This window comes from Lingula anatina, chromosome 7 (genome assembly GCF_051362555.1).
Source record: "Lingula anatina isolate TDL-2025a chromosome 7, LinAna3.0, whole genome shotgun sequence".
In the NCBI taxonomy this organism is placed as follows: Eukaryota; Metazoa; Brachiopoda; class Lingulata; order Lingulida; family Lingulidae; genus Lingula; species Lingula anatina.
This window is the reverse complement of record NC_141773.1, coordinates 6,730,901-6,743,852: the sequence shown is the minus strand read 5'-3', so window position 1 is coordinate 6,743,852 and position 12,952 is coordinate 6,730,901. Positions and strand designations below refer to the sequence as shown.

The 12,952-nt window shown below is 36.7% G+C and overlaps 1 protein-coding gene across 3 annotated transcripts in view; it reads right to left on the bottom strand.

Moving 5' to 3' along the window:
* Positions 1-6,335: 6,335 nt before the first annotated feature.
* LOC106165492 (uncharacterized) overlaps positions 6,336-12,952 on the bottom strand; it is a 39,713-nt gene continuing 33,096 nt past the window's right edge. For all 3 annotated transcript variants that reach the window (XM_013543703.2, XM_013543697.2, XM_013543704.3), the window contains one exon: positions 6,336-11,866. In XM_013543703.2, the coding sequence (XP_013399157.2) occupies positions 10,194-11,866 (1,673 nt within the window). In that variant the 3' untranslated portion in view covers positions 6,336-10,193. The remainder of the gene's footprint in view (positions 11,867-12,952) is intronic.

Sequence of the window (12,952 nt, the reverse complement as noted above, 5' to 3'; positions counted from 1 at the left end):
ATAAAAATATATATATATTTTTTTATTTTTCGATTATGATTTTGAACACCACGTTTGTCCGACCAAAGTCATTTGATTTGGATTTCAACTAATTAAGTCGACTGCACGAGGCTAGCGCAGTGTACCTCTCCAGGGAGAGTGCCTAACGACCAAATTGCGTTTCTAGACAAAATTATTGAGTTCTTTCCTTATACACCAGTAATTAATACCATATTCATATGTTCCAATCTTATTGTGACGCCGGTCGTCTTGCGGGATAGCTGCCTTGTGAAATTGGATAACTTTGCGAAATAAAAACAAAATGTGAACAACGCGACGAAGATAAGAAAAAAAAGGCATTAAAATGCAAAACTATATATAAAGTGATAAATAAGGTTATAAAATGAGCAACAATTTACGTTAGATATAGCCTTTTAAAAACAGGCGTGACAAATGGAACGCATGTTAGGCAGAGTGGTTGATAGTCAGACGTGCGCAAAGGCAAACATATCACGAGCCAGACCACCGAACGAAATGCACGCATGTTTTGGTTTTAGTGCAAGGTCAATTGAGCAGTGTTGTTATTTAGCCAGTGCTGTCCATACGTTGGTTTGTCACGTCGATCATGGCCAGTGAAGCTCATTTGTTTTAGAACAAAGATACAGGTAAATACATTGCCTGTGCTAAATTATTTTTAACGGCGTCTATGTATCGTCTATGTCTATGTATAGAATATGTATCAGTCATTTCTAAAAGTTTACTTCATAAAGAGCCCTTATTTTAACAACCGCCAATTCAAAATAAATATGATCTGAGTATACATGTAGCCCCCCCCCCTGTCGTTGCGACACATAATGTACCTTAGATACCATTACAAAATACATTTTAGAACACAATCCTTTTTGTTTTTATGCCATATTGTCCAGTATGTAAGACTAGGCGTTAAAATGTCATCATACATACAGCACTGCACCACACTGTATTTGTATATGCCGCACACTGTATTTACATATACCACACATTATTGTACAATCCAACTACTGTTAGTTGTAAAAAGAAAAAAAAAGAAAAAAAAAACATTATTTTTATTATGGATATGCACCCACGGCCCTCTATGTAGAGACAAGCGCATCAGAAATATGATTAATTTTTCCACATTGTCCTGGCGAACAAACATGGCTGTTGGCGTTAAAAATTAACACCTATCCTAGAATTAAGGTTTTCAACGCTTAGAAATACGATTGATTGGGCATACATGCGTCACCGGTGAAGGAACCTATAGGACAACCCGGCCATGGGCCACACTGCTAATTAGATTAGTATAGGTCAGATCAGACCAGCGAAAATTATTTGAAAACATGTCTATATATCATACATGTATTATTATTATTATTTTATTGTCATTTTTTGTATTATTTCAATCATCAGATTTGTCTCCTATACCATATGTCTGTGTTACACAAGGACAATGCATTGAAACCAATACATAAAAAGCTTTTAAGCAATAAAAACACAATTATAAGCTAAAATGATGGATGGCATGAACACATTTTACATTACAACCACTTAAGGCTGTCTGCATGAACGCAGAGGTCATGGCCAATAGTTGTTTCTGCATCGTGTACCAATTGTTATCCTTGAGATTTAGAAACACTAATTGGATAAATAACTGACTAATTGACTGACCGACACATCGACAGTCTGATGACTCACTGACTGACCGGACAAAACACTGACCAACTGACTACTGTCTGATTAACTCCCCACCTGGTTGCCCTGCCCATATGACCCAAATTTACCAACTGGTCAGTCAATCAACAAGTTAGCCGACTAATCAATTAGTCTAACAGTCAGATAGGCATTCATATCACCAGGAATTCTTTCAACCAGTCTACCGACAAAACACCCAACAAGGAAGCAAACTAGCAAAAAAAAACCCAATCAGCCAATTAACTAGCAAATAACTAATTTATAAGTTTAATGATCTACTTAATATCTAAGTAGCTGGTTGGCGACCAATTAACTAAATTACTTGTGACTGAGAAAATAACTAACTAATTAAGTGACTGAAGTACCAAGAGTATAAAGAAAGAAAAGTAAGACAGACATGCGTATAAAAGCTATTTTAGTAGTTACATAAGTCAAGACATATTGGGGAATAGGTATGTTGTTAGTTAGTGAGCTTATTAGCTAGTTTGTTGGATGACTGATCAATAATTAAAAAGGAGGACAAACTAATTTACAAAAGAAAAACAAGCAAATTATAACAAGACCTGAGCAGTAAAAAAAACTTTCGGCCATGACATTAGTAATAGCAAGTCAGATATGTCCGGACCACTGTGATGGATCCCCAATCAGCAACTATGTATGTACGACAACAGTATGCGCGTGGCATTTAGCTCCATTAATACAATAAACCGTTTTGTGGCAGTAGTTTCGTAAAACAGGGTTGTCATTGGGTAGTGATCGATAAGGGATTTTAGCCTTTCACTCCGTCGAATTAACGCGGATGTCCTTCTTTTAACTTTGCCTAGGGATGTGTTGCATGTGTTACGGTATATGTCCCTGGGCAGTGCGGACTTACTTGTACTAGTGCTGGTGATGAAAATTTGGAAAACTAGATGAAACTGGAGGTTTAAAATATATCTATCATAAAAAAGCTATTAAAGATGCTTAATATAGCCATGTGTGTAAAGGCAACACAAATTACACTAAGTAAATAAAGTGATATTACAAAGTAATTTAAGTATGGAACATTTATGTAAAACAAGTAAGATTACATAGACGCCCGTTTCTGTTTTTTGCGTATTCTATAATAATAGGGATGGAGGGTAAACCTCGACTTCTTTTACACAACGATGGTGGCAATTTCTGTATAACTTGTACACGATAAAATCAGAAAGAAAAAAAAAACAATATAATTCTTAGCAAATAAATAAATAAATAAAATATGAGGAAAAAAGAGAAGAAGAAAGAAGACATCACAATGGATCCGCCTCTGACTAAGATAAAATTACAAAGGGGAAATGGAAGGCACAGATGTTATACTCCCTTTTTTGTTATGTACAAAAATAAAAAATAAGACTCTACGTAACTAACTGATGTTTATATAAATGTGCATTCATACGAGAAGGGTAACGAGTGCAGTGGCGGTATATTTTCAGAGATAATTGCACTCGTAGGTTTTCGTAACCTCAGTTCTTTTGCTAAAATGACGTGCAAATATTTTGATAAGCTTTACGTCAAATGAAAATAGGTATTATTGTTACTCTATTGAAAGAGAATTCCTTTTGATTCAAATGGAGAAACGACAGATGTTTTCCGAGTTTGTGCTTGTTGATGATGATGGTTGATCTAATAATTCTCTCAACTCTTAAGGCAGTATTGTAAAGTTGTTTCAAATTATTTTAACTCTTCTGATTTTTTTTTTTTTTTGATTGCAATGCAGTCGCTTATACTTTTCTCTTATAAAAATACCCTATAGTTGTGGGTATGAGGAATATTTCGTATAGGTAAAAATTATTGGGCTAATACTTTATTATTTTTTTATACAATATGTTTATATATATATATTCCATTTTGCGATCCTCAAATTTCGTTGTATTATAATTAATGTCGCTCATAATACTACATTTTTATTTCAAATGTAACAAATACTTAATATTTTGAACTAAATATATTAATCGAATTAGTCTTTAAACGAACTCTCCTCTCATGTCATAAGCTTAGATATGTATTTTTGTAAATAGTCAAGTCGTAAATGGGTAGCTCTAGTTCTTGCTGTACAACAACATAGTTGGTTTCATGTAATTCGCAATGTACAATTTTATGTTTAGATCTATATCTTTGACACATTTGTTTCAAAGGTAATCTTATACATGTTACGAACACAGATCTAAAAATGGTCGGAATGAAACGGTAGGTGCCTGAGCAATTTACTTCTAAATCAGAATTTTAGGGGTTAAAATCACCATTCCCTTCACCGATAGTTAAATGTCAGAGCAAAGTGAGAATTAGAGGTGTTTGTTGCATATTTCCTGGTTTCGAAACGTGGTGTAGACTGCAAATCGTATGATGAGGGCGAATTTATCTTATAAGGAACTTCTAATTCGGTTACATAACCATGGTAAGTCACGGTGTTACGTGTAACCTTTAGACACGTCTAAATGACATAATATCATCTGCACGTACAGTACTGGTATGACGATGGAAACGCTAGCTTGATTTTGTTAGATGCACCGACAAATGTGTTTGTGGCTGGCATTGTGTGTCTTGGAGAATAACGTGTTGTACATATACATCGTGTGTATCGATGTGCACAATAAGCACTAATGTGTACAGTCAACTTTGGTTTCAACAATTTTCAATCTCAAGCAAGATCATGTAATCGTTATTTATTTAAGTCGCACTTTCAAACAATCTAGCTGGTTTTAAACTTTCTAATTGTTCCTCTTACTTTTAAGCTATTTAAAGTCAGATAATTATTTTGTTGGATGAACAGCTCTCTGTTAGCATGTATGATTTATGATAATTCTGTTAATTCTCTACAGTCACACCATTGTCTGGTCATAGGCAACAAGATCCTTTTTTGATTTATGTATTGAAAATTAAATATTTACGTGTCCAAGTAAAATAATTACTTAAGTCCAGTTGCTTCTCTTGTTGTGCATGACGCTCGCGGAAGTCACTCAAGGTCCGGTTTAATTTGCACACTAAAAACACACAAAACATTAACAATAGCTATCAATTAATTTCTCTTTGTTGTCTAAAAAAAAACTATTTTTTAATCCTGTTAGTTCCCCTTGCGTTTTCCTAAAACTCGTAAAAGTTACTCTTTGTCAGTTGTTTGGACATAAATTGCCAATTTGCATGTCGAACAACCTATCGGTCAAATGTCCCCTTCGCTCAAAATAGTGGTCATCTTGTAATTAGGCTTTCAAATAAATGAATCCCTGTGATAAATGGACTCTACTCCATTACTTGGTCAGCGTTGGCAGCTGCCTTTTTGTTTAAAAGTCTTCAGGTGCGACGATTTCAATTTGTGTTTGCCGATCAGTTGTCATGTAGGTTTTCAAAGAGATAAATTTCATGTCCTTCGAGACATCATTTGTCCACCAACTGGGCATACATGGACTGGACCTCGTAGAAGCTTTACACATTAATTAGGATGGTGATAGCAAGCGAAACCTTGTACGTTTTCTTTTGGGACTGTTTCCAAGATGTTTCAAATGTATTCTGTTCAACTGTCAACCCCATAATTTTTTGACAATATAAGTAACGCAGAAAAACCATATAATTCACTAGTCATATATCAGATCCGTAACATGATTACGTTACGGTTTGTTTGTGACAGTGTTTTGACTGAATTTTGTACAGTACATACTAGTATGTAGTCTAATAGGGTGCTGTATACTACAGATTATCCACGCAACTGTGACAATACAACTTACAAGGTAAGCAATAACTTACACAATCGAAATGAGTAATAACGTATATATATTATTGTAATCTCAAAGATTTTAAGAAGTTCATTCAAGAATAAACGGAGACAAAGCTCTACATGTAGAGGCATTGTATGTTTTTATTTATACTTGTTGCACGGACAACTTAAACACAATCTCAAATATAACTTCTTCGATCAGACAATTGTCAGTGAACACCTGATTGTCTCTTGGTTTATATTACTTTGACTGAAACCATGCAACTTAACAAACCCATTTGTCATCTCTACATCTTTTACCTTTATCTAATCCGAATAAATGGAATTGCGCATGGATTTAAAATGCCATGCTGCGGATTTGTGGATCTCTTAGCGTTTTTCTCTTATAGTTGTTTTTCTATGTTTTGTATCATTTTTTCTTTTGATTCTGTTTATCATTACTATTGACTCATGTTTTCATATTATCAAGTATTGTACTTGTTGCGGGGACATCATAAATACACCTTTATGTCGTGTAATTGAAGGTTGAGAAGATTGTTAGAGGATTTGCGATCATCCCAACAATCTTTGTTCCATTCGACAGACATGGAAATGTGTCAGATGAGATCTCAGATTGTGATAAGTCTGAAGGTCAGCCATTTTGAAATTCACCGATTGCGACAGAGTCGTTCAACTTTCATGTAAGGACAACTGCACCAGCTATCTGTATTTTCTGATGGTTATTTCTTTCCAAACGTTTATTCCCAAATTTTGGAGTAAGATTATATGGATATTGCCAAAGGTGCGTCTTAACTCTCTTTGGAATACGTTAGTTATCAATTTTTTTTTATCAGATAAAAATCCATTATCTTCCTCAAAATTAACTGTATTTTTATTACTTTCCTCCTATTTCACAAAATACGCCAAACACAACTCATTTCAAGATTAGTCAGAATATTTTATTCCAATAAATTAAGACTATACCATCGTAACATTACCTTATATACAAACTACCATTTATTTACACTATTCTGTTATACACGACGATATCTTAAGTCACGTGTTGTCACGTGACCACCTGAGGAATGTATTAGCTCAACAGAAGTATAGGAAGAAATGAACAAATATTATCGAAATATCTCTATGAATATGACAGGCATTTTGTGCATTTCGTTAATGCTTTAGGTCGCACCGGAGAAAGTGTATCACTCATGTACTTTAACATGTGCGGTACGTGTGAACATCTCTCTAAAGATACTGTGGGTAATACAGTGACCAATAATGCGAATAAACAATACGCATTTGCTTGTAAAATGTATGTTTTAAACGTTTTTCCTATACAGACAAAACTTCATCTACCTCACAAAGCAGAAACTTAGTACCCTTATATATTGCAGCAAAGGTTATGAGTCACAAAAATACAAAAAGGTTCAGTATCAGGCCTATAGCTTGCAACTCCAAAAGGTTTTTTCTGAAAAAGTGAACCTTTTTATAATGGAATCTTTGTGCACTGTTATCTATACGACATATAGTGAAAGAAGTCCACACCGAGATGGATTCCCCATTATATTTATATTTAGAAAAAATGACCATATTCAAACTATAAGTTACCAACACATTATGTCTTTCAACCTGCTGATAGCAATCTAAAATTAAAAGTTTCAAGGATAAATAAATAAATAAATATTCTATCCATACTATCAACTCTGTTTCAAAAATTTGGACATCTAATATTCAGAATAAAAAATCACTTTTTGGAATAAGTGTCACTATTGTCTGTAATAAGGCAAAATAAGTTTGATTTAATGAAATACTATATTTCATCTCTCCTGTCAAATTACCACTATCTCTTACAAGTTTTAATACAACGCTTTCTAAGACGATCACAGTTAAAAACGTAAATGCCACAAATTATAGCTTTAATCTTTTTAATACATTTGCACATACTGATAGCAGCAAAAACCAGCCAAATGCTATCGAAAACGACAAACATGTATTAAAAGAAATGTATCTGACACATGTAAGTTACAACCACCATAGAGAAGGGCGGTAAAATGTCGGCTCATTCTATTGACCGTCCAAAAGCCAGAGTGGACACTGAAATTGGTCAAAACATAGTCCACTATGTCCACAGTGCATGCTTAAACCCCTTTTACACTGGACGGCGTCCTTTCTGCATCTTTTGTGCGACCATGAAAACTGGCATCAATGTGGTCGTAGAAAGGAGGCACAAGCATTACTTTGATTGCGGAATGAATGCTCAATGATCGACCAGTTATCGCCACGTTAAGCATTTTTTTTTACTCTCAAACAGGGCCGTACTACAGGACGCCGTCCAGTGTAATTGGGGATTTAACGCCACGGCTACGTTATCATATTACTTATATTATTGTGGTAATCGTCTCTCGTTCATATCTAAAATTTGAGTATTGAACAATAATTTGGGTCAAGTTCACATAGGAAATAACTCATTAACTTATTGAAGCAGTCTGGAATCGGTTTGCTATGTCCACACGAGGAGGAGCGTGTTAATAAATTCAAAATATCAGGAACTTAGAGCATTAGCAAGGGAATCTGATCTATAGTCTATCATCACAAATAAATAAATAAATAAATAAATAAATAAATAATATGAGAAAAAATAAATGGATATATATATATACCTACTACTTCTGAGACACCTTAACACTAGATGACACAATTCGTAGAATACATTGTACCCATGACTGAGAAGGTTTTGACAGGTTTACATACAACTACCTTAGCCAAGCAATCGCGCTGCTTTTGAAAGTGGCTAAAAACCGATTCCGAACCAGACCAGAAATGACCTAAAATCTCTCCGTGTGAACGTGTATTCAGTGTTTATGGTGTCACAGAAGGAGTTGGTATTCTCGGGGGTCGGTCTGTCACCTGACAGCGAGCTGATAATTGTGAGCTGTCGGCCAGATTTGATGGATGGTGGTTGCTCTGTTACACCACGGACGGGGATACAACTTTTAAGTGGAACGCTACCACATTCGGTTAACAATGACACTTAGGTGATTCCTGTCCGCCCACTTAAAGAGGGCATTTCTCTAGGGTGTTAAATCGAAGCGATGTCATTGTGGTAAAATTGAAAGAAAGGTAATCCTAAAGAATTATTGTATACATACGAGAGACAATGTTGTTATCAGATAGATCTAGCATACATGCACCAGCAGCTTGGAATAACCGTCATTATTATGTTATGCATTTTGCTGACTTTTGTATTTGAAGACAATGATGAAATTGGGATTTTTTTCGAGAAGGTGGGAATCTTGTTTGCTATAGGTTTCGTTAGGAGTATATACGAAATGTAGCCCGATTGCTAAGCGTAAATGCCCCCTCCTTTGCCATCTCAAGATCACGCCAACCCAATGAATCCCTTCTATGCATGCTAACTAAATGCCAACCATCAATTGTGATCTGTAAGTGCATTAACTGTATCCATTTGTTTTACTACCTAAACTTCCCAAGCACTAAACGACCGCGGTGGCTTTTCGAGTTAAAAGGTACAGATAAATAGATAATGGGTTCCATGATTTTTTTTGACAGATCATCCTAAACATCCCAAAAGAACAAAAAATGAATAAAAAGCAATATTATTAAAAACCATGGTTCATTGAGTCCCTTGGTGTATGTTTTCTCAACTATTGCTGTTACTGCTGCAACAACAATTACAACCACCGTGTAAATACCCGTATAAAATGCAGTGTTGACAGTCATGGGATATGTATATTGTTTGCGCTAATTGTTCAACCTGAACGGCATGTTATTACTGGTTCAAGTTTCCAAATAGAAAATATCCAGTTTGTTATTACCACCATGCTTATATATGTGAACGATGAATAGACTTAGCCGTGAAGAATAAAATCAAATATCAAACGTTGTGATAATGCAAGAAAAAATATTCCATGACAATTGTCAGCTTTGAAATTTAGAATAACTATCCTCAGGCAGCTATGACATTTTTCCCATTTGATAAAATACTATGTGATGTTACCGTGATGACGCTATTACCAAACACTTACGTCTAAAGTTGGCATTATCTGTACAACGAGTCTTTACAAAATGGTCTGGTTATACGAACGATCTCTACGTATATTATATACAGAAATCTTTCAACACAAATTAAAAAAAAAACAAAACAAAAAAACAAAAAGCACTCTTAACATATAAATTAAACCCTTCAAATATACAACGGCGCTGAGTTCATAACAATGCCGTTGTGATACAAATAAAATAGAAAGTTGGATTTCGACAGATCTGAGGTGATACCAACGTAAAGAATATAACAAGCAGTCAGTCAGTAATAGCTTACTTTACCACTTTAATACTAGATGCGCCCTCAATATTGCACCAAACTATAACCCAAACCAGCCTGAGGACTTGGTAAATAAAATTCTAAATCCTCTGTTTACATTTTAATTTGCATTTTGCTCTTTCTAAATGTTTTAAAACAATCTTAAGTAATAAAGAATATGCCGTCTATACCTTACCGGGTTCAAGAACGGCGTTTGAATTTGAAAGTCATTCTTGATTGTGATATTTACGCTCTAGTATGCAGAGTGACATATTGTTTCCTGATCTCCATAGACGTGTCCTGGCGGTCTATTTGCCCCAATGCTCCACTGGAGTAAAATATGATAATCATATGCAAATTCCACAAATGTGCCCAGGATACATCAATATCTATTTTTTATCTTAATTAAAAATCTGAGACTAACAGAAAAAAAAATTGAACACTTCGAATACTGACAAGAACTCAAATTAAGATTCATAAATGTAAAAACTCTTGATCATGGCAGAAAGCATCGTTATAGATTGAAGAAAAGTCGTTGGCCATAAAACTTCCACTCGACATGGTTGGAGCTGTCTCTCCGTATGCGCAGTTATTGTAATAGCCAGAACTATCTTGACGCATATGGTAACTGCCGTGGACCTGAGATCCAAAGCAACTACCGGGAAATGTGGTAGAGTCTGCTGAATTGCAGTAGGAATAGTTATTGATGCCGCCTATGCCGCCATTATACACGCCTGTGTGGGCATGCGTAGAAACATTTTGTTGCTGTTGGTCGAAACCGTTTGCATTCTGAGGAAAATCGCAGAAGCCATCAGCGTTTTGTCCCATTCCGTATGATTCGATATTTGTATTATTGTTGTTATTGTTGAATCCCTGTTCTTGTTGGGCTGCAAACGTGCCATTGTAATATTGCATGGGATTTTCCATGAAATTTTGATGCACTTGAGCAGAATTTTGATAATCAAATCCGCTGAAACTCGTTTCTGCGGGATTGTTGTAAGGAGGACCGCGCATGCGCGCAGACGGAATGTTAGCAGAAGACATAGTTCTCGGGGTGAGATAGCTGGGGGTATTTGAATAACTACCCAGAGTTTGTAAATGACAGGTTGTCGGTGAAACAGCGCCCCGGTAGCTAATGCCTTCTATAACGTTGCCGTTTACAGGCACTACGCTTCCTTGGTGACCAGGAAATGCATTGTGTAATGTTTGTCCCACCCGGGGAGTAAGACGATGATTTATAGCTTCAGACGGAGAGGTTGGAAACACCCTGGAGTTCGAACCTGTCATGCCCCGGGGGGCTTGATGAGCTAGTGCAGCCCCCATGCTCGCAGGCGGTGCCCTTGACGGCATGTCTAACCCGCTGTGTCCCGGATACGGTGTTATTTCCCCAGCTATGACGTCACGCGGCTTGGACGCCGTCGTCACGGAGGCTCGGTCGCTGGTTGTCGATGAAGTCGACAGTGGGGTCGATTGTGAGTGTGGTTGCACGCTTCCCGGTGACGATAATCTCCCCTTCTCAGATGACATTTCACCTTTTGTTCTCATTTCGTCAGCTACCTCTCCTGTGACTGCCATTTGTCTGTTGGCATTGTCGTCAGGTTGAGGTAATTGGCCGTTATTAGATGCGCCAGGGCTTGCCATTGTACGCGGGTCATCTTGCACTGAACTCTCTGGTGTAGGAACGCTGCCGACAGAGTCACATTTCTGTTTAGTTTCCATGGCAACGCCATCTTGTGTCACAAGAACGCCGGTGTCACCGTTACCGACGTGTGCTTCCCCAAAGTTATTTTGAATCGTCTGAGCAGGCGATTTGCTGTCACGTGGTGACTGATCAGCGAGAGCTGAACCGCCGCCATTTTGAAGTCCGTCCAAATTGTCTGCGTCTTCGTCTAACATCTTTAGAGTGTCCATTTTGTCCATGTCGTCGTCTTGGTGGTTCGACGCCGGGGAAGCTGGTGAGGGCTTAGGACTGAAGTCTTCTTTTCCGTCGAGATCTCCGTTTTGATGCCCCCCCTCTGACGTGCTGTCGGCCGCGGGGCTGCTCGAGCTGACGCTGTCATCGTTATTCGGGGCGTCTTGCTGCTTTAGTTGACTCTGACGCTTGAATTTCATGCGACGGTTCTGGAACCAGACTTTCACTTGTCGTTCTAGAAAAAAAAAGAATGCACTTTGAGGCAAGCGACTCCCTCGACTGGTATGAAATCAAGGAGTTATTATTATCATTATTATTATTATTATTATTATTATTATTGTCGGTTATATTTAGTTGCATAATTTTTTCAAAGGTTGTTTAAGATAAAGCATGTATTAAGAAATGTCGATACTATTATTTGAAAAACTTGCACATTATCATAAATTTGTGTTTAGTTGCTTTTAAATATGATCGCGTTTCAAATTAAGCCATATTTATTTAGTTGCGGGTCGTAATTTCATGTAGCTAAATAATGGTACAGATGCTAAAATAAAGTTTATTGACTTTTAATCGGATTTTTAATCTTTTGTTTAAACCTCCCCCCCCCCAAAAAAAATACACTACCTCCCCCCCCCCCCCCCCCCCGCGTTTTACTTCAGCCCACATAAGCGTAAAATTTGACCTTGAATGAAAGAGAACCAGTTTAATGACATCCACTCTCCGCGTGCCCGCTTGATTCAACACTCATTTTAGCATGGTTAACATGTGCAACTTTCCCATGTGAAGTCAAATATACCGCACTCATTTCGACATTCAGTGACACGTGAGAGAGGGAGGAACATAGCGCGGCGAACCGTGATTGACTTTAAGGGAAAATTGCTGCCATCGGCATTATATTAGCGTATCCTAGGTACTGCGTTATTTTTTTATCAAAAAAGAAGAAAAAAAATGATGGAATGGAATTTGAAGAGAAGGGGTTATTCTAAACGCGTACGGATTGAATATTCTCTTTGATGAAATACATGCAAAAACTAGCAAGAAGACTTAAAATAAAGAGATATGTGACATCGGTTGCTTTTAACTAAATAAAAAATAGATAGATAGATAGATAGATAGATAGATAGATAGGGGAAATTAAATCATCGGAAAATTAATAAAATTGCTAAGTGATTTTAACACTTGCATTTGTTCAGAGGCTCAACTGTGCATGGGTATGCGTTCATTGACACCAAACATATTATACATGTTAAACAGTAGTATAAGTTGCCTAGTGGCGATATTTTTAATGATACTCAAACCGTACCAGCAGTAAAACAATTGT